The sequence below is a fragment of the Coregonus clupeaformis genome, chromosome 16, assembly GCF_020615455.1.
Source record: "Coregonus clupeaformis isolate EN_2021a chromosome 16, ASM2061545v1, whole genome shotgun sequence".
Lineage (NCBI taxonomy): Eukaryota > Metazoa > Chordata > Actinopteri > Salmoniformes > Salmonidae > Coregonus > Coregonus clupeaformis.
This window is the reverse complement of record NC_059207.1, coordinates 39,881,290-39,901,214: the sequence shown is the minus strand read 5'-3', so window position 1 is coordinate 39,901,214 and position 19,925 is coordinate 39,881,290. Positions and strand designations below refer to the sequence as shown.

At 45.2% G+C, this 19,925-nt stretch overlaps 1 protein-coding gene across 1 annotated transcript; it reads right to left on the bottom strand.

Annotated features, from left to right (window-relative positions):
• Window positions 1-1,318: 1,318 nt before the first annotated feature.
• Window positions 1,319-19,502, bottom strand: LOC121584760 (calcium-binding protein 1). The gene is made up of 7 exons (XM_041900853.2): window positions 18,565-19,502; window positions 10,723-10,753; window positions 10,465-10,608; window positions 10,243-10,352; window positions 10,039-10,113; window positions 9,857-9,929; window positions 1,319-2,227 (listed from the first exon to the last, which is right to left on the bottom strand). Exons 1-7 carry the CDS (start codon window positions 19,258-19,260, stop codon window positions 2,202-2,204), a joined length of 1,155 nt encoding a protein of 384 aa, XP_041756787.1. The 5' UTR covers window positions 19,261-19,502; the 3' UTR covers window positions 1,319-2,201.
• Window positions 19,503-19,925: the final 423 nt, after the last annotated feature.

Genomic DNA, 19,925 nt, shown 5'->3' with positions numbered 1-19,925 from the left:
GTTGACCCTTCTTTTTCAAGACCTCTGCAATCCGCCCTGGCATGCTGGTCAATTAACTTCTGGGCCACATCTTGACTGATGGCAGCCCATTCTTGCATAATCAATGCTTGGAGTTTGTCAGAATTTGTGGGTTTTTGTTTGTCCACCCGCCTCTTGAGGATCGACCACAAGTTCTCAATGGGATTAAGGTCTGGGGAGTTTCCTGGCCATGGACCCAAAATGTCAATGTTTTGTTCCCCGAGCCACTTAGTTATCACTTTTGCCTTATGGCAAGGTGCTCCATCATGCTGGAAAAGGCATTGGTCGTCACCAAACTGTTCTTGGATGGTTGGGAGAAGTTGCTCTCGGAGGATGTGTTGGTACCATTCTTTATTCATGGCTGTGTTCTTAGGCAAAATTGTGAGTGAGCGCACTCCCTTGGCTGAGAAGCAACCCCACACATGAATGGTCTCAGGATGCTTAACTGTTGGCATGACACAGGACTGATGGTAGCGCTCACCTTGTCTTCTCCGGACAAGCTTTTTTCCGGATGCCCCAAACAATCGGAAAGGGGATTCATCAGAGAAAATGACTTTACCCCAGTCCTCAGCAGTCCAATCCCTATACCTTTTGCAGTATATCAGTCTGTCCCTGATGTTTTTCCTGGAGAGAAGTGGCTTCTTTGCTGCCCTTCTTGACACCAGGCCATCCTCCAAAAGTCTTCGCCTCACTGTGCGTGCAGATGCACTCGCACCTGCCTGCTGCCATTCCTGAGCAAGCTCTGCACTGGTGGTGCCCCGATCCCGCAGCTGAATCAACTTTAGGAGACGATCCTGGCGCTTGCTGGACTTTCTTGGGCGCCCTGACGCCTTCTTCACAGCAATTGAACCTCTCTCCTTGAAGTTCTTGATGATCCGATAAATGGTTGATTTAGGTGCTATCTTACTAGCAGCAATATCCTTGCCTGTGAAGCCCTTTTTGTGCAAAGCAATGATGACGGCACGTGTTTCCTTGCAGGTAACCATGGTTAACAGAGGAAGAACAATGATTTCAAGCACCACCCTCCTTTTAAAGCTTCCAGTCTGTTATTCTAACTCAATCAGCATGACAGAGTGATCTCCAGCCTTGTCCTCGTCTACACTCTCACCTGTGTTAACGAAATAATCACTGACATGATGGCAGCTGGTCCTTTTGTGGCAGGGCTGAAATAAGAGTGGAAATGTTTTTTTGTGATTAAGTTCATTTTCATGGAAAAGAGGGACTTTGCAATTAATTGCAATTCATCTGATCACTCTTCATGACATTCTGGAGTATATGCAAATTGCCATCATCAATACTGAGGTAGCAGACTTTGTGAAAATTACTATTTGTGTCATTCTCAAAACTTTTGACCACGACTGTACTATATACATTAGACAATGTATTACATTTACTGTGTCACACCCATACAGATACATGCTGTATTTCAAATAAGGTTTGTCTCTGGCATGCATAAAAACAGCACAATGACATACTAGGACTCCGCAATTTCTTGTCAAACTGTACCAACAGACAGACACACAGACAGAAAGACAAGATACTGTACACATAAACCATCATGTTTTTTATGAGTGCACTGCACACAAATGTGAAGAAAAGCTACTATTTTCCAGATCTGGGGTTGGCGTGTTTGCTGAGGTCCTCTTAGCTCTTGCTTGTCCTATAAACCCAGTGCATTAGAGAGGATCCGGTGCTTTTATGGTGCTGGGTAAACACAGTGATCACCTCACAAAAGATCACAGTGACAAACACATACACACAAATAACACTCTCTGCTTTTCTCACTCTATTACCCAAACTTGAAGAACATATCAGTTGTCACAAGTAATATTGCCATTTAAAGGTTGAGAAACTAAACTTGCCTAAACAGCAGGCTACACACAAGTGTATACAGTTTGTGGAGGGTTAATAGTGTGGAAACCATTAGCGGGTCAGTCTGTAAGCTACAGTAGAATCTGTCTCAGTTGGAATGTGGGACTTTTAGGGAAGAACACTATTTTGAGGAGTACCGTGGTCTTCCATTTCTCCTTAGAGGTAAGGGCTTTAATTCCAGTTTTTCTCAGGAAAAGATAGCTCAGAGGTCCTAGTGTTTCCTCCGTTTTGCTCATTCGATGATGATGACAAAAGGACAGAGGTTCACATTCAGCATAAATAACTTGAAGCCATATCGACCATTCCTCCTCTCAGCGGGACATCATTCGTACAAACTCTGTGAAAAGAGACGATAAGATCTGTCAAATATTAGAAGTTCAGTCTGTGTGTGTGTGTGTGTTAAAATATGCATAGGACATGCAGACTATGGGTGAAAGTGGACAGTTTCATATGTTACTGCACATGTCTATATTTGAGTCACAGTGACCAGTGGGGCCCCATAGTTGTCTACAGCCGACATACATATTGAATACTGTATCATAATGGATTTACCAGTCTAAGGATTGGGGTATACAGTGAGGGAAAAAAGTATTTGATCCCCTGCTGATTTTGTACGTTTGCCCACTGACAAAGAAATGATCAGTCTATAATTTTAATGGTAGGTTTATTTGAACAGTGAGAGACAGAATAACAACAAAAAAAATCCAGAAAAACGCATGTAATAAATGTTATAATTTGATTTGCATTTTAATGAGGGAAATAAGTATTTGACCCCTCTGCAAAACATGACTTAGTACTTGGTGGCAAAACCCTTGTTGGCAACACAGAGGTCAGACGTGTCTTGTAGTTGGCCACCAGGTTTGCCCACATCTCAGGAGGGATTTTGTTCCACTCCTCTTTACAGAACTTCTCCAAGTCATTAAGGCTTCGAGGCTGACATTTGACAACTCGAACCTTCAGCTCCCTCCACAGATTTTCTATGGGATTAAGTTCTGGAGACTGGCTAGGCCACTCCAGGACATTAATGTGCTTCTTCTTGAGCCACTCCTTTGTTGCCTTGGCCGTGTGTTTTGGGGTCATTGTCATGCTGGAATACCCATCCACAACCCATTTTCAATGCCCTGGCTGAGGGAAGGAGGTTCTCACCCAAGATTTGACGGTACATGGCCCTGTCCATCGTCCCTTTGATGCGGTGAAGTTGTCCTGTCCCCTTAGCAGAAAAACACCCCCAAAAGCATAATGTTTCCACCTTGCATGGAGCCCCAGGCCGAGGGAGATTGACAGTTATTTTGTGTTTCTTCCATTTGCAAATAATCGCACCAACTGTTGTCACCTTCTCACCAAGCTGCTTGGCGGTGGTCTTGTAGCCCATTCCAGCCTTGTGTAGGTCTACAATCTTGTCCCTGACATCCTTGGAGAGCTCTTTGGTCTTGGCCATGGTGGAGAGTTTGGAATCTAATTGATTGATTGCTTCTGTGGACAGGTGTTGTCATGAACCCTGCGTCCTGAGTCTGTTCCTGCCTGTGTTGCCGTTTTTCTGCTCGGTATCTCCTGTTTCCTGTAGGTGCCTGAACGCACCCTGTCCGGTTGCCGGGCGACGTTGCTAGGCGGGTGATCTCTCGATTAACGGCACCTGCTTCTCATCAGCCTTGGCACACCTGGTCCTGATCATCACCCCTTCTTAAGCTCTGACCTGACATCCATTCCCTGCCGGATCATTAGCCATTAACAGTATGTTTTGTCAGCGTATCAGCCTCTGAGTACTAGCGTTAGTTTTGTTGTTTTTGCACCTTGTTGACCTGCCTTGTACTTACCTCAGTTTTTTCTGTCTACAGTCATTCTCCCGGAACCTTCACCCAACCCCTGCCGTGCCATCATTTAATCTGCCACTTCACCTCCATCTACTCATCTCCGCCACCCGCTCCGTCTCCTGGATTATTCTGCATCTTTTGAATCTGTAAATAAACCCTCACCTTCGTTCAACTCACCGTGTCCAGGTCTGCTTCTGGGTTCTGTCTTAGAGAACCGTGACAGAACGATCCGGCCAGAAATGAACCCAGCGGACCTGGACTCTGTTCGCCATGCCATTACCCATCAGGAGAAGATGTTGGGACAACATAGCACGGCGCTACAGGAGATAGCGTTGTCAGTTCGGAACTTTTCTACCAGTCTGACGAAGATCCAGGCTCAGCTCAGTTTGCCGGTGGAGAATCCACCACCGGTTTCACCCATCTCGCCTGCCGCTTCTGGAGCTGTGCCCTTCCGTGAGCCCAAGGTTCCGACGCCTGATAAATATGAGGGGGATTTGGGAAGATGCCGTTCCTTTCTTATGCAGTGTGGATTAGTGTTCGATCTACAGCCCCACTTTATGCCACAGACAAGGCTAGGATAGCCTTTGTCATTGAATTGCTTTACATTTACATTTTACATTTTAGTCATTTAGCAGACGCTCTTATCCAGAGCGACTTACAGGAGCAATTAGGGTTAAGTGCCTTGCTCAAGGGCACATTTACGTCATTTAGCAGACGCTCTAGTCCAGAGCGACTCACAAATTGATGCATTCACCCTATAGCCAGTGGGATAACCACTTTACAATTATTATTATTTATTTATTTTTTTTGGGGGGGGGTAAAAGGATTACTTTATCCTATCCCAGGTATTCCTTAAAGAGGTGGGGTTTCAAATGTCTCCGGAAGGTGGTGAGCGACTCCGCTGTGTGTGGGGGGGTAGAAGGATTACTTTATCCTATCCCAGGTATTCCTTAAAGAGGTGGGGTTTCAAATGTCTCCGGAAGGTGGTGAGTGACTCCGCTGTGTGTGAGGGGGGGGGAGAGCCCTGGAGTGGGCTTCAGCCGTATGGGAACGACAGGACACCTGCATGGCTTCATACCAGGAGTTCACGGCAGAGATGAGGAAGCTGTTTGACCATCCTGTCCGAGGTAAGGACGCAGCTAAGCGCCTGTTTTCTCTTCGCCAAGGAGCTCGCAGAGTTGCCGACTTCGTAATAGAATTCAGGACATTGGCTGTGGAGAGTGGGTGGAATGAAGAGTCACTGCAAGCGGCCTTTTATCAGGGGTTGTCGGAGCAACTCAAGGATGAGCTGATCTCCTATCCGGAGCCTAGTGACCTGGACAGTTTGGTCGCTTTGTCTATTCGGGTGGATAACAGAGTTGGAGAGAGAAGGAGGGAGAAGCAATGGGGCCCGTCCAATCAATCAGATTCTCGGTTCCCAGTCGGGTCAGGAGGTGGACCAGAACGCGTCGATCATTGTCCACCACACGGGATTAGTGGAGAGGTCCTGGCTCCAGATTCTGAACCCATGCAAGTGGGGAGGCACGGGTTAACCAAGGAGGAGCGCCAACATAGACGTGAGACCAACCGCTGCCTCTACTGTGGTAGTTCGGGACATTACATCTCCACTTGTTCCCAGCGGCCGTCAAACTGCCCGGCTCGCTAAGTTTGGGAGGACTTTTAGCGAGCCGGTTTCAACCTCTCAATACCCCTGTCAGACCCCGTATCCCGGCTACCCTCATGAACAAGAATCAGAGTTTAGCGATTAACGCTTTCATCGATTCAGGTGCCGATGGCAGCTTTATTGATGCCGACGTGGTGGAACAGCTGGGGCTTCCCAAGGAGCGACTACCGGAAGCCATTGAAGCGACCACTCTGAACGGCAGTAGTCTGGCACGTATCACGATGAGGACGGAACCGGTTAAGATGCTGTTGTCAGGGAATCATTCTGAGGTTCTCATTCTTCATTCTGCCTTCTCCCCATGTTCCTCTGGTCCTTGGATACCCCTGGCTGAAGGAACACAATCCCACGTTCGATTGGGTGACTGGCAAGGTAACTAGTTGGAGCATTGATTGTCATGCTAACTGCCTCAAGACTGCCTGTTCCCATTCTGTTCCCAGTCAGGTCATTGAGGCTAACCCCCCAGATTTGTCCCTGGTCCCCGAAACATATCACGATTTGGGGGAGGTGTTCAGTAAGCAGAGGGCTCTGTCACTTCCTCCCCACCGACCATATGATTGTGCCATAAACCTGTTCCCTGGAGCTGTCTATCCCAAGGGACGGTTATACAGCATCTTCCGACCTGAACGTGAAGCTTTGGAGACCTACATAAAGGAGTCCCTAGCTGCTGGTCTCATTCTCCCTCGTCATCACCCCTGGGGGCAGGATTCTTCTTTGTGAGTAAGAAGGATGGCTCTCTTCGACCTTGTATTGATTATCGGGGGTTGAATGATATCACGGTCAAGAACAAGTATCCCCTGCCCTTGATGAGCTCTGCTTTCGACTCCTTACAGGGTGCTACGGTGTTCACCAAGCTGGACCTACGCAATGCGTATCATCTGGTCCGGATCAGAGAGGGTGACGAGTGGTTGACTGGTTTCAATACACCGATGGGTCATTTCGAGTATCAGGTGATGCCGTTTGGACTGACCAATGCTCCAGCAGTGTTCCAGAGTATGGTGAATGACGTCCTAAGAGATATGATCGGTCTTTTTGTGTTCGTTTACCTGGATGACATTCTTATCTTCTCTAAGGAGCCTTCCAGCCACGTCCAGCATGTCAAGCAGGTTCTGCAACGATTGTTGGAGAATCGCCTGTTTGTGAAGGCCGAGAAGTGTGAATTTCACGCCCACACTACATCCTTCCTCGGGTACATAATCTCCAGGGGAGAGATTAGGATGGACCAAGAGAAGGTTAGGGCGGTTCTGGATTGGGCCCCAGCCCGGTACGAGATTGCAGCTTCAGAGGTTTCTGGGGTTTGCGAATTTCTATCGTAGATTTATCCGTGATTACAGCCGTGTGGCCGCTCCTTTAACTGCCCTGACTTCTAGTACCAGAACCTTCAGTTGGAATCCTGAGGCGGACCGAGCATTTCTGGATTTGAAGAGGTGATTCACCAACGCTCCGATTCTCTCTCAACCTGACACTGCCCGTCAGTTTGTCGTTGAGGTGGATGCGTCTGATGTGGGGGTTGGCGCCATCCTGTCCCAGCGATGCTCCACTGACGGTAAACTCCATCCCTGCGCCTACTACTCTCGTCGTCTTTCGTCTGCGGAGAGGAACTACGATGTGGGTAACCGGGAGCTTCTCGCAATGAAACTTGCCTTGGAGGAGTGGCGCCACTGGTTGGAGGGGGCGGAGCAACCGTTTGTTGTCTGGACTGACCACAATAATCTTGCTTACGTGCAATCGGCTAAACGTCTCAACTCCCGTCAGGCCAGGTGGTCGTTGTTTTTTGGACGCTTTAATTTTTCCTTGACGTTCCGACCGGGGTCTAAGAACGGCAAGGCGGACGCCTTGTCCCGGATGTTCTCCAAGACGGAGGAGAGTGGGGCCAAGACTGAGACGATTCTTCCCCGGAACCTTGTCGTAGGAGCCGTTATGTGGAGGATTGAGGAGGAGGTTATGGCGGCCCTTCGGACGCAGCCCGGCCCCGGTAACGGTCCACCCGGTCGGTTGTTTGTGCCTGAGTCGGTCCGTTCGGCTGTCCTCCAATGGTCCCACGCCAGCAAGATGGCTTGCCACCCTGGCGTGGCTCGGACGATGGCGCTTCTACGCAGACGATTTTGGTGCCCTGCCATGGGAGAGGATACTCAGAGGTTTGTTGCTGCCTGTCCAGTTTGTGCGCAGAACAAGAGTGCCAATCGGCCCAGCTCTGGACTTCTTCACCCCCTACCTATCCCCCGGCGACCATGGTCACATCTGGCCCTGGACTTTGTCACTGGGTTGCCCTCTTCTGAGGGGAATACGGTCATTCTGACTATTGTGGACAGATTCAGCAAGTTCGCCCACTTTGTGCCCATCTCCAAGCTTCCCTCTGCCTCTGAGACGTCCAAGATCCTGGTTAGGGAGGTTTTCAGGGTTCACGGATTGCCCAGTGACATAGTTTCCGACCGTGGTCCTCAGTTCACCTCTGCTGTCTGGAAGTCCTTCTGTTTGGCCATTGGAGCTACAGTCAGTCTCACATCTGGATTTCACCCCCAATCCAATGGACAGGCGGAGAGAGCCAACCAGAAGATGGAATCCACGCTGCGCTGCCTTGTTTCCTCCAACCCCACCTCTTGGGTCTCTCTGTTGCCTTGGGTTGAGTATGCCCACAATACTCTCCCTACTTCTGCCACTGGGATGTCTCCCTTCCAGTGCCTATATGGCTACCAACCCCCCTTGTTTCCTTCTCAGGAGAAGGATCTCTCGGTTCCCTCTGTCCAGGCCCACATTCGTCGTTCCATCGGACCTGGCATCGGGCCAGAAAGGCCCTCCTTCGAGTTTCTGACCGGTATCAGCTCCAGGCGAATCGTCGCCGTATTCCAGCCCCCGCTTATGCCATCGGAGATAGGGTCTGGTTGGCTACACGGGACCTTCCTCTGCGGACTGAGTCAAGGAAACTGTTGCAGAGGTTAATTGGTCCGTTTGTGGTGGAGAGAGTGATTAATCCGGTTGTGGTTCGACTCAAGTTGCCTAGGACGCTCAGAGTCCATCCCACCTTCCATGTCTCCTGCCTCAAGCCTGTTCTCCTCAGCCCTCTGTTGCCCCCTCCGCCTCCTCCTCCTCGGATGATCGGAGGAGGTCCTGTCTACACGGTGCGCCGCTTCATGGATTCCAGACGGCGGGGCCGGGGTTTCCAGTATCTCGTGGACTGGGAGGGGTATGGTCCTGAGGAGAGGAGTTGGATTCCTCGGTGTCAGATCCTTGATGCTGACCTCCTTCGTGACTTCTACCGCCTCCATCCTGGCGCTCCGGGTAGTCCGCCCGGTGGCGTTCATCGGAGGGGGGGTTCTGTCATGAACCCTGCGTCCCGAGTCTGTTCCTGCCTGTGTTGCCGTTTTTCTGCTCGGTATCTCCTGTTTCCTGTAGGTGCCTGAACGCACCCTGTCCGGTTGCCGGGCGACGTTGCTAGGCGGGTGATCTCTCGATTAACCGCACCTGCTTCTCATCAGCCTCGGCACACCTGGTCCTGATCATCACCCCTTCTTAAGCTCTGACCTGACATCCATTCCCTGCCGGATCGTTAGCCATTAACAGTATGTTTTGTCAGCGTATCAGCCTCTGAGTACTAGCGTTAGTTTTGTTGTTTTTGCACCTTGTTGACCTGCCTTGTACTTACCTCAGTTTTTTTGTCTACAGTCATTCTCCCGGAACCTTCACCCAACCCCTGCCGTGCCATCATTTAATCTGCCACTTCACCTCCATCTACTCATCTCCGCCACCCGCTCCGTCTCCTGGATTATTCTGCATCTTTTGAATCTGTAAATAAACCCTCACCTTCGTTCAACTCACCGTGTCCTGGTCTGCTTCTGGGTTCTGTCTTAGAGAACCGTGACAGGTGTCTTTTATACAGGTAACAAACTGAGATTAGGAGCACTCCCTTTAAGAGTGTGCTCCTAATCTCAGCTCGTTACCTGTATAAAAGACACCTGGGAGCCAGAAATCTTTCTGATTGAGCGGGGGTCAAATACTTATTTCCCTCATTAAAATGCAAATCAATTTATAACATTTTTGACATGCGTTTTTCTGGATTTTTTTGTTATTCTGTCTCTCACTGTTCAAATAAACCTACCATTAAAATTATAGACTGATCATTTCTTTGTCAGTGGGCAAACGTACAAAATCAGCAGGGAATCAAATACTTTTTTCCCTCACTGTAGGGATTGTGTTCTCGCTGTCATAAGGAAAACACAGGAGGAGACCACACTTTCCTTACATGGTTGAAACAGACAGTTTGCAAATGTCAAATCTATTTGAAGCTTTGCCAGAAAGTGGATAAGAGGAAGGAAATATAATGAAATTGAAGAGTAAGGAAGACCAGTCAACATGAAGCGTTCATGAAGCACTCCTGTCCCATCAGCTGGAGACTAGCTTGCACACAGCATAAATAGCAAAATCTCTAGCTATTACAATATTTTCTGTGATTTTATTATTCTGTTGGTATAGATAAACAAACCCTGCATCAGTTTACCTTCAAAGTCAACATGCCCATCACCATTCAAGTCGATGTCCCTCAGAATATCCTCTAAGTCCTTGTGGCCAACCTACAGTCCAGTAACATAGGAGGAATAAGTGTGTGTAAAACAAACCGTTTTTAGTAGTGATGCATACATCGATTAAGCTACTCAGACAGACTTCAATCTGTAACCTCACCTGTTGTCCCAGCAACTTCCTCATGGCTTCTCTCAGCTCAGCTGTGCTTATCGCTCCATCACCATTGGTGTCAAACTTCATGAGGAAAAAAACAAATGATCACATTCATAATCCAGATCATGAAATATTAGATAGACAGGCAACATAACTACTTCTCTCCGTAATCACCCTCTCCTCCCTCTCTCTGGCAATCCAGTTTCTCACCTCTTTGAAGGCATCTCTTAGTTCTTTCACACCAATCATATCTGCAGTTTCAGCGAGAAGTTTGGGGCCCATCAACTCTACAAAATCCTCAAAGTCGACATGACCTCCCACTTCCCAAAAAGAGAATGAACGAGGGAAAGAGAAGATGTTAGGGGAGGGAATTAGCAAACCATGGTGTAATGTACCTGTACTGCAAATATCTAGACTAGGGCACACTCTTACAATTCATGTTGATCTGTTGGCTCAGTTCTATCAACTCCATTTCAGTAGGCATGTATCCCATGGTTCTCATACAGTTTCCCAGGTCTTTACAGCTGATGAAACCGTCTTTGTCCTTATCAAACTCCTTAAAAGCATCCCGCAACTCTGCAGAGAGAATACAGAGAAAGATTACTCTGCGGTAATCTGAAAACTACTGCCACTACCAGAGACACAACTACAGAGAGACAAGCACAGGAACATAAATGAAAAACAATTTACCATCAATCTCCTCTGGCCTCAGGTCTCTGTCCTATTGGGGCAAAGAAGACAGTGTCAGTGTAATCAGAATTTCCAATAAAATTAAGTTGACAATTAATAAATAAAGATTATGATTAAGTCATTTAGAGAAAACAATCGTCAAAGTCCATCACATTATATTCTTACACTATCTGATGTTAACAATACCAGGAACATAGTGACTTCAAAAGGTGAATCTGCAGTCTGCTCCATGATAATCCTCTATCTATTCTGGTGGAACTCAAGCAAGGGACAATAGCTATATAGTCACTGGAATGTTTCAAATATCTTAATGACATCCGTTCAGACTGCTCCCAGCGTCATTAGAGACAGAGCACAACCGGGAAACGCATCTCTTTCAGTCTGCAAGGAATGTAGCTGTGTTCTTTTTTCAGCTCTTGCTTATGATGAAAGCAACCTTTAAAGGATATAGAGGACAGAGAGAGAGAGAGAGAGAGACATATTCCAGAAACCTTAGGGGTTAATCTGCAGGGAGAACTGTAAACACAGCGTCAACTCTGACGTCAGGCCCAAAGGACTGTCTGACCGGAACCAGAGTGGCCCAATGAAATATATTCGGCTAAACATAAAGCAGCCATCAGAATCCTAAATTAATCCAATAATGTCACACAAAGCGCGGGGGTTTCTTTTGACATCAGTCACAACACAAACATAGAATGTAAAACACAGAGCGTTGGCCAAGGAATACAGTAGCTCCAGGTAGGTAAGTCCCTGTTTACAGTCTCATCCACATATTTGTACTCTATCTGCCACACACCTCATGTCTGGTTGCATTTAACACACACACACACACACACACATACACACTCCCACACATTGATACATCAATGTACACTAAGTATACAAAACATTAAAAACACCTGCTCTTTCCATGACATAGACTGACCAGGTTAATCCAGATGAAAGCTATGATCCCTTATTGATGTCACTTGTTAAATCCACTTCAATCAGTGTAGATGAAGGGGAGGAGACAGGTTAAAGAAGGATTTTTAAGCGTTGAGATAACACACGTGGATTTATGTGTGCCATTCAGAGGGTGAATGGGCAACACAAAAAACGTAAGTGCCTATGAACAGGTATGGTAGTAGGTGCCAGGCGTACAGGTTTGTGTCAAGAAACTGCAATGCTGCTGGGTTTTTCACGCTCAACAGTTTCCCGTGTGTATCAAGAATGGTCCACCACCCAAAGGACATTCAGCCAACTTGACACAACTGTGGGATGCATTGGAGTCAACATGGGCCAGCATCCCTGTGGAACGCTTTCGACCCCTTGTAGAGTCCATGCCCCAACGAATTGAGGCTGTTCTGAGGGCAAAAGGGGGTGCAACTCAATATTAGAAAGGTGTTCTTAATGTTTGGTATACTCAGTGTATATGTGTTTGTGTGTGTCCAGACTTACTTACAGCCTGCCTGATATCGGCCAGGCTCTTGCGCAGGAAGATGGAGGTGGGCCCCATAATGTTGTGAATGAGAGCGCAGTTTAGTGCTAGGGTTATGAGGGGCTCCTGATAGGCCCCTCAAAGGGGGAGGCCCCTTTCATCACAGGACTGCACCCCCTCTGTACTGCCTCCTGTCTTCCTGGACCAGCTTTCCAGGGGGGCCAGGGGGGTTCGGGTATAGGGGGCCAGAGACCCGTAGTCAACAGCAGCTTCGGGACAGAATGAACTCAGAGGTAGAGTTGAGAGGGAGTAGTCAGTAAATTTGATGTGTATAGTGTCAGTGAGTCTCTAATTTCTTAACAATCTACATGCCTTGTCAAATAAATTTGATAGAAAAAAAAACACGTTGTAAGGGCTGTAGTGCATATGAATGACCTGTTCAATGTGTTTAGGGCCCTACCTTTGACCTGTTAATTCTGTCATGCTGCAGTCATGTTGTAATACTTATCAGTCATTAGCTTGTGCTGCTTGCTACTTTTTATCAAATTTCCTTTACGCTAGTCTAGCAGGAATTATCGACAGCTTTCACACCCAAAAGCCCTCTCCTGTTTAATACATTACTCCCACTCATCCTACTCCCACTTCCTCATTTATGAAAGTGTTATTTTTTTTTACATAAACCTTTCACACACCAAACATTACTGATTGCTATAGTTATAGTAGATCTGCTAATGCTGCCAGTGGGATGGGGTCTGTTAGCCAGCCTGTTGGCACATCAGTGGAGACATTTACAGTGCTTGTTATCAGTAATGTGACACTTGCTGTCATTGCTGTCAGTAAAATGTGTTCTAAATGTGAATGTTTTAATGTGTGTGTGTGTGTGTTTGTGTTTGAGACTGAGAGGGAGGGAGAGAGACCGAGAGAGAGAGAGAGAGAGAGAGAGAGAGAGAGAGAGAGAGAGAGAGAGAGAGAGAGAGAGAGAGAGAGAGAGAGAGAGAGAGAGAGAGAGAGAGAGAGAGAGAGTGCAAAAGAGAGGGGTGGAGGCTGTATATCCACATCAATAAAAAAGTGTGTGGACAACATTCCATTCATTCATCATAACAGTTTACTGGTCACATTGTGTAGACTGGCACTTGAGACCTATACACTGTCAAAACGACAGTAAACACACACACAAGGGGAGAGGGGAGAGAGACTAATGGATGAAAGACAGAGAATAGATTGAAGAGAAGACACTTTCTTTCAGTGAACTAGGACTGCACTCCATTTAACTCTTAATCCTCTACTGGAACCTGGATCTGCTACTAGAACCTGGATCTGCTACTAGAACCTGGATCTGCTACTAGAACCTGGATCTGCTACTAGAACCTGGATCTGCTACTAGAACCTGGATCTGCCCATCATTCTACACTGATGCCCAGGACCGACCATTTGTGCCAAAGACTTCACTTGCAATTTTGGTTTGGTTAAAAAAAAAGATTCTACGAAAGTGCATGTTTCAAGAGGCAGGCCAAGTAGAGGTATAATTACTCATGGTAAGAGACATTGTGAAAGTAGTAGATGTCCCACTTTTTTATTTTTTGCTGTCATGAGTGAAATATAATTGTAAAAACGTGGCATGACATCAGTCGGCAAACAGCATAATAATACTCTCCATCACTTTGTAAACTAATTTACAGAGCTGAAGTGCTCTCTAGTCTGCAGATTGTAATGGACTTTACTGTATATGTAAATGTAATAAATCAATGACAAGTCACTTGTTCTTATTCTAGTAATATATTTGACATAATTGTCAGGTGGTAGATTAAAACGAAATACGCAGTGCATAGTAACAAAATAAAGTCTCCTCATCAGGGCAACAGTTTCACACACCAACTGTAAATATGAATGTCCCTAAATACACCACACAGTAGTAAAAGCAGTTCTACAAATAAAAATCCTTTCACATTTCATTACTGTTTCAACTAGCATATCTCTGTACAGCAGTTTGTACAAATTGTGAAATAGTCCAGCACATGGGAACAGACACAAGACATAGAGGATTGACAGCTGGAGAGGTAGGGCACATGCGCTATAGTCAGGGTTGGGTAGGTTACTTTGTAAATGTAATCCATTACAGTTACTAGTTTCCTGTCTGAAATTGTAATCAGTAACGTAATTTTTGGATTACCCAAACTCAGTAACGTAATCTGATTACTTCAGATTACTTTACCCTTGAGTGGCAATAAAAGAACACAAAAAGGATCCATCAAACGCACATAGTGGTCTCTGACTTGTGGTTAGACTCACTCAACAAACTTAAACTTCCTCCTTTTTTCAATGCTGAATTGAATGTCATTAAGAAAACAGAAAGGTGTCATAATGTATTTTTTCGCAAACATCCTTTCTGAATTTAAAAGTAATCCAATAAGTAATCATCTAGTTTTTCAAAAGTATCTGTAATCTGATTACAATATTTGTTCAGGTAACGTATCTGATGACAGTTACAGTATTTTGTAATCAGATAACATGTAACTGATTACATGTAATCAATTACTCATCAACCCTGGCTACAGTGCATCACATCAAATACAAACTCACCTTTCAAATGGCTACCCGGACTATTTGCATTGACCCCTCATTTTTTTAACGCTGCTGCTCCTCGCTGTTTATTATCTATGCATAGTCACTTTACCCCTACCTATATGTACATATTACCTCAATTACCTCGACTAACCTGTACCCCCGCACAGTTTCTTAAAACTGCATTGTTGGTTAAGGGCTTGTAAGTAAACATTTCACGGTAACGTCTACACCTGTTGTATTCGGCGCATGTGACAAATAAAATGTACTTTTATTTTATTTGAGGTACTGAGTGTAAGAATGATTATGAGAGAGAGCTGAGCTGCTTAGCACCTAACGAAAGTGGAAACGACTGTGACAGAACCAACAAAAACAGTCAAAGAGAGGGAGAGAGAAGGAGAGAGCAGGGAGGAAGAAGGAGTAAGAGGCAGGGAACAAGAGATGGAAGAGGGGGGAAAGGAGGAGGTAGGTCCAACTTCCCCATGAAATGCACAAGTTGAAACAAATAATGCAGAGAGAAGATGCCGATCCTTTACCCACTTACTCTCCTTCCTTCTCTCTCAAAACACATGACACATACCATTACATACACAATTCTAATCAGCAGGAAGGTTGTGTAAAAAAGTTTTTAAAAAGGCACATTTGAATAAAAGCGGCAGGATACCATTTTCTGGCACATATAAAGAATGCAAGCTTGACTAAACAACATCAACAATGTTAAGCAAATATATAACAAAATTAGGATATATGCAGGGTAATTACCAAAAGTATTTGTAACAATGTTTTCACTATGGATTAACTGCATGTTTAGGTGGGACTAGTAGTAATAAATTGTTTAATTAATGGATTATTATATACTGCTGTGCCATTGAGTGTTTTTAATTCCACTTTCTCTTAACTGCCGAGCCATGAAAATGATCCCTGAGACTGTACAGTACTGCTGGATGAAACAGTAGACCTCTACACCTCTAGAGTCTTCTCTTTCAGCCGTAGCAGAGGGGGCAATTTGCTGTGGTTGGAAGCACTGCCATTGATATCACAGTTATCACTGTGAGACGAATACAACATGCCCTACTCATTTATTGAGCCATTTCCTTCAATTGTTCATGAATAGGCTATAAATGTCAAACCAGCAAAATATGCAGCTACTTTGGGAGACAGGCAATGAGAATTGGATGACACATTGGATGACACTGAATCACTCAGATGGTGTAAGTTATTCGTACAAAATCTCTGATATAACCTTCCTCACTCGCACTCTCTCTCTCTCTCTCTCAGGTGATGATTCATCTAGGTAGGAGCACATTTAGCTAATGTAGCACTCTTTCTCAGGGTTATGGTGAACGTCAGAACACATCACACATCTTATTGGAGACATTCTTGGTTTGTTTGCATCATGTTTGCATCATGCTAATGTTTACGCATGCACATCCACATGTAGACACACAGACACACGTACACATCAACCTATGTTCAATTTGACACTTGGTTATAAGCTCTAGATGGCACTCTGACTGTCAAATGATACAGTTCTTTTTAATGTGCCTGTAAATAATTCATCGTAAATGTACAGGTACATCGGAGATGAATAAATTTTTCTGCTCAACTGTCACCTGGCTCTCTATTTCCTACCCCCTATTTTCCCCGTCATCCCTCTATCCTTCACTCTCCTCCCCTCTCCTCTCCCATCTCCACCCCTCAGTAGACTATGACAAGGTCACACTGACCTAACAGACATACAGAGCCAAATGCACAGAGAACGTCATAGAAGGGGAGGGAGAGAAAACCATGGAGGGAGAGGAAGAGGGAGAGAAGAGGGAGGGAGAACATTGGAGCATTGCATTCATTTTGGAACATTCTGTTATTTAAAAAAAAGCAACTAGGTAGAATGAGATGTCTGCTTTATTTGTCTCAGAAACATTGTGTCGTATAACACATGCTATATGGGGATCTGATAGAACATGTGTTATGCTTCTCCCTGTGTCTCACCACCTCTCAATTACTGTGTCATAAAGAGCTGATTCATATTGAGCTTATGTTTCACTGACACACACTTCCTGACTGACTCACAGATGACAGAGAAAACACCCGAGAGACAAAACAATTATGGAAATAGATTGGCTGCTGAGCTGAGGGTTGTCACACAGACTCACTGACTTCATTGTTAGAAGCACCAAAGCTTCAGTTTGCAAATGCTCAGCAAAAACACAATAAAAAGGAAACTAATTAAACGTTGAGAACAAATAATATACTCCACCTAATCCGCAGGACACTTATTGAAAAGATAATACCAAAGTATGAGGCATAGCATATCACAACACACCATCACTATACAAGTCAAGAGCGATCCACAAAGTCAAGAGCCCATTCCATGATTCCGCACACTCCCATTGAGAGACCAATACCAACTTCCTCTTTATGAACACTAAAGACCCCAGTCTGCAGAAGGGTCAGCACAAGCACATTATTATGTTTACAGAGCAGGGACACAAATCATATATGAATGTTTTCTGATCTTATCATGTTTCATTTTGAGCAATACTAATACATTATCAGAGTGCCCTCTAGTGTGAAGTGACATTATAATGCCTTAATGTAGTTACTACTGTATACCATGTGGCTCATAAGCATCAATGGTAGTTGATGTATTATGACATTTACACAACCATCCTAAACCAATTACTTAAGCTATAGATAGGCATACCTAAACACCAGTAAATCGACTATGTGAAGGCCTATGTCACTATTGAGTTCAAGCTCTGTACATGAATAATAATTGGCTATTTATTTCTGGGCAATAATTAGAATATCTATAAACACATCCAACACATGTTTGGAAAACACCTGTTCTGGGTGCAGTGACAACTGTGAGGAACATCTAACATCCTTTCATCATGACGAGATACTTCAAAGTGACTAGGCTACCTTCAAAGAACAAAATACAAAGAATATATCTTCATAGTTTTTTAAAAATCAATGTATCTATGAATATGCAAATAGCATTGATTTCAGTGTAATACAAATTAACACTTCAGAACGTTCTACTCTCTGTATCTCTCTCTCTCTCTCTCTCTCTCTCTCTCTCTCTCTCTCTCTCTCTCCCTCTGCCTCTCTGACTCTCCCCTCTCTCATTCCAATGTGTAGGCCTACTACTGTACATCCATGCTGAGAAACCATAAATCGAGACATGGCTTTATATGGCAATGTGTGCAGCTGTAAATATTACAATGCCAGAAAAATCTGGAATGTAAGGCTAAATCACCTGTGACATCATGGTACATGTGAGGATAACAATGTGTGCACCAAATGTGGGCATTGCATTTCTGGATGATTTAATGTGAAATGTACAATGAGGATAGCCTATAAGGTTTCCTGTTCACGGTTCATTGACAGAGGAGCTCTAATAAAAACACTCACTGAAGCCCTCTGCACTTTCACAGACAAGCTCATCCATTATTAATGTCATTGATTTACTGGGCTCAGTGAGCCAGGCATGTTCAATGGCTGTAAGATTCCACTACAAGACAGTAATGTGACCCTCAAATACAATAGTTTTCATGCACTATCAATTACATTCAGACTACTACCTCTCTATCTGAGATCAATACTCTGATAAAGGTAGGCCTACTCCCTCTTAAGAAATAGCCTACATTACAGGGCTAAATAGGCCTTATTGATTATGAAATACAGTCTATCCATTCATGTCCTCACCACAATTTAATCTGTTTAATCATAAAGACCAGACGCTTTGAAGAAGCTTAGCCTTATAATTTGTGATTGCAAATGAATCATTATTTTTCATAATTAAGAAATACTTTTAATTAACAATTTAATGTGTATTATGTTTTAGGCAAGGGTCTTACCTGTCCAAAAACCGAGTTGAGAATTGGCCGCAAAAAGTCGGATTCACATGATGCCGCACTGGACCTTCCAGAGCGATGTGATGATTGGCTGGATACGGGGATAGGTGAGGAGGAACCTGGGGACGGGATGCTGGCATCCCCGCTAGCGGACGAACTGGCCCTTGTATGGTCCCTCGATTCAAACAAGAGCGCGGTGTCGTCTTTGCAGTCTGAGTGGGGCTGTTTGCCTATTCTTGGATCTAAGCGGGTAGGGTGAGTGTGAATGTGTTGATGTGCAGGTGGCGGGTCGTCCCGGGTCGTTTTCCGGTGGTGTCGGTGATGCTTGGATGACTTGCAGCTTTCTCTCACACCTCGGCCCACACCATGTTGCTCAGATGGGTCATCCTGGGAGTGGGCGGCGGGGACGTGGCCGTGCGGGGCGTGGGACTGGCTCTTACTAGCTCGGGTCGTTGCCCTATTCCGGGTACCGAGGAGCGAGGGGTGGCACAGGGGTCTCCGCGCACTAACGTCGCACTCTGCCGACCAGAATGACTCCTCTGCGGCATTGCTTACTTGACTTGCAGCTGGACGGTGGTGATGATGATGACTTCGGTCGGTTTCTGTCGTGAGTTCAGGTAAGTGTGTCGATCTTCCGCTTGCCGAGGAAGATTTCAGCAATGAGGTCTTGGATTCGGATTTGGGAAAAGAGGAGCTCATGATTGTGTCTTACTCCTTGTCTCGTTTCATCCGGTTAACCTACTCATTGCCGTTTGGTTACCTATCAAATATGTCCGTTTCTCACATTGTCGGCCCTCGTAAGGTAACAACAACACCATAGCTGTCTTCAAAAGCTATCCTGAAAAGTTGATTTTACCACCTGATTGCTATGTGGCCCCGCGGCTGATGCAGGGCGCGCGCAGACGCGTAACCAAAATCATAGTGATGAGGGAGAGCACGATGTTCACGTCGCGTTATCCTGTCACTAATGTGAACGTCCGTGGAACCTTAAATTTACCGTGCGTGTTCCGTTGTGGGAGGACCAAACACCGTGCTCATAAATTATTGTGGTAGTCTATGCTGTTTTCAAATGGAATGGGTCATAATTCAGCAGTAAATGTCAATGCCCATCTCTCGGTTGCCAGCTATGGCAGGCTACACCCCTAATGATTTAAAACGAGAGGGCAAAGCTCCAAAATGAATGCAGATAATAACTATGGATATGGAAACCCATTTCCTCCACCATTTAAAAAAAAAGTTCCAATGCAGCAGTTTTTATCTCAATATTAAATTGTTTTCGGGTAACAATTGAGTACCTTACTGTAATTGTTTTCAATTCAAATGATTTAAAAAATAATAATCTGGGAGTGGTCTGAGTGGGGAGG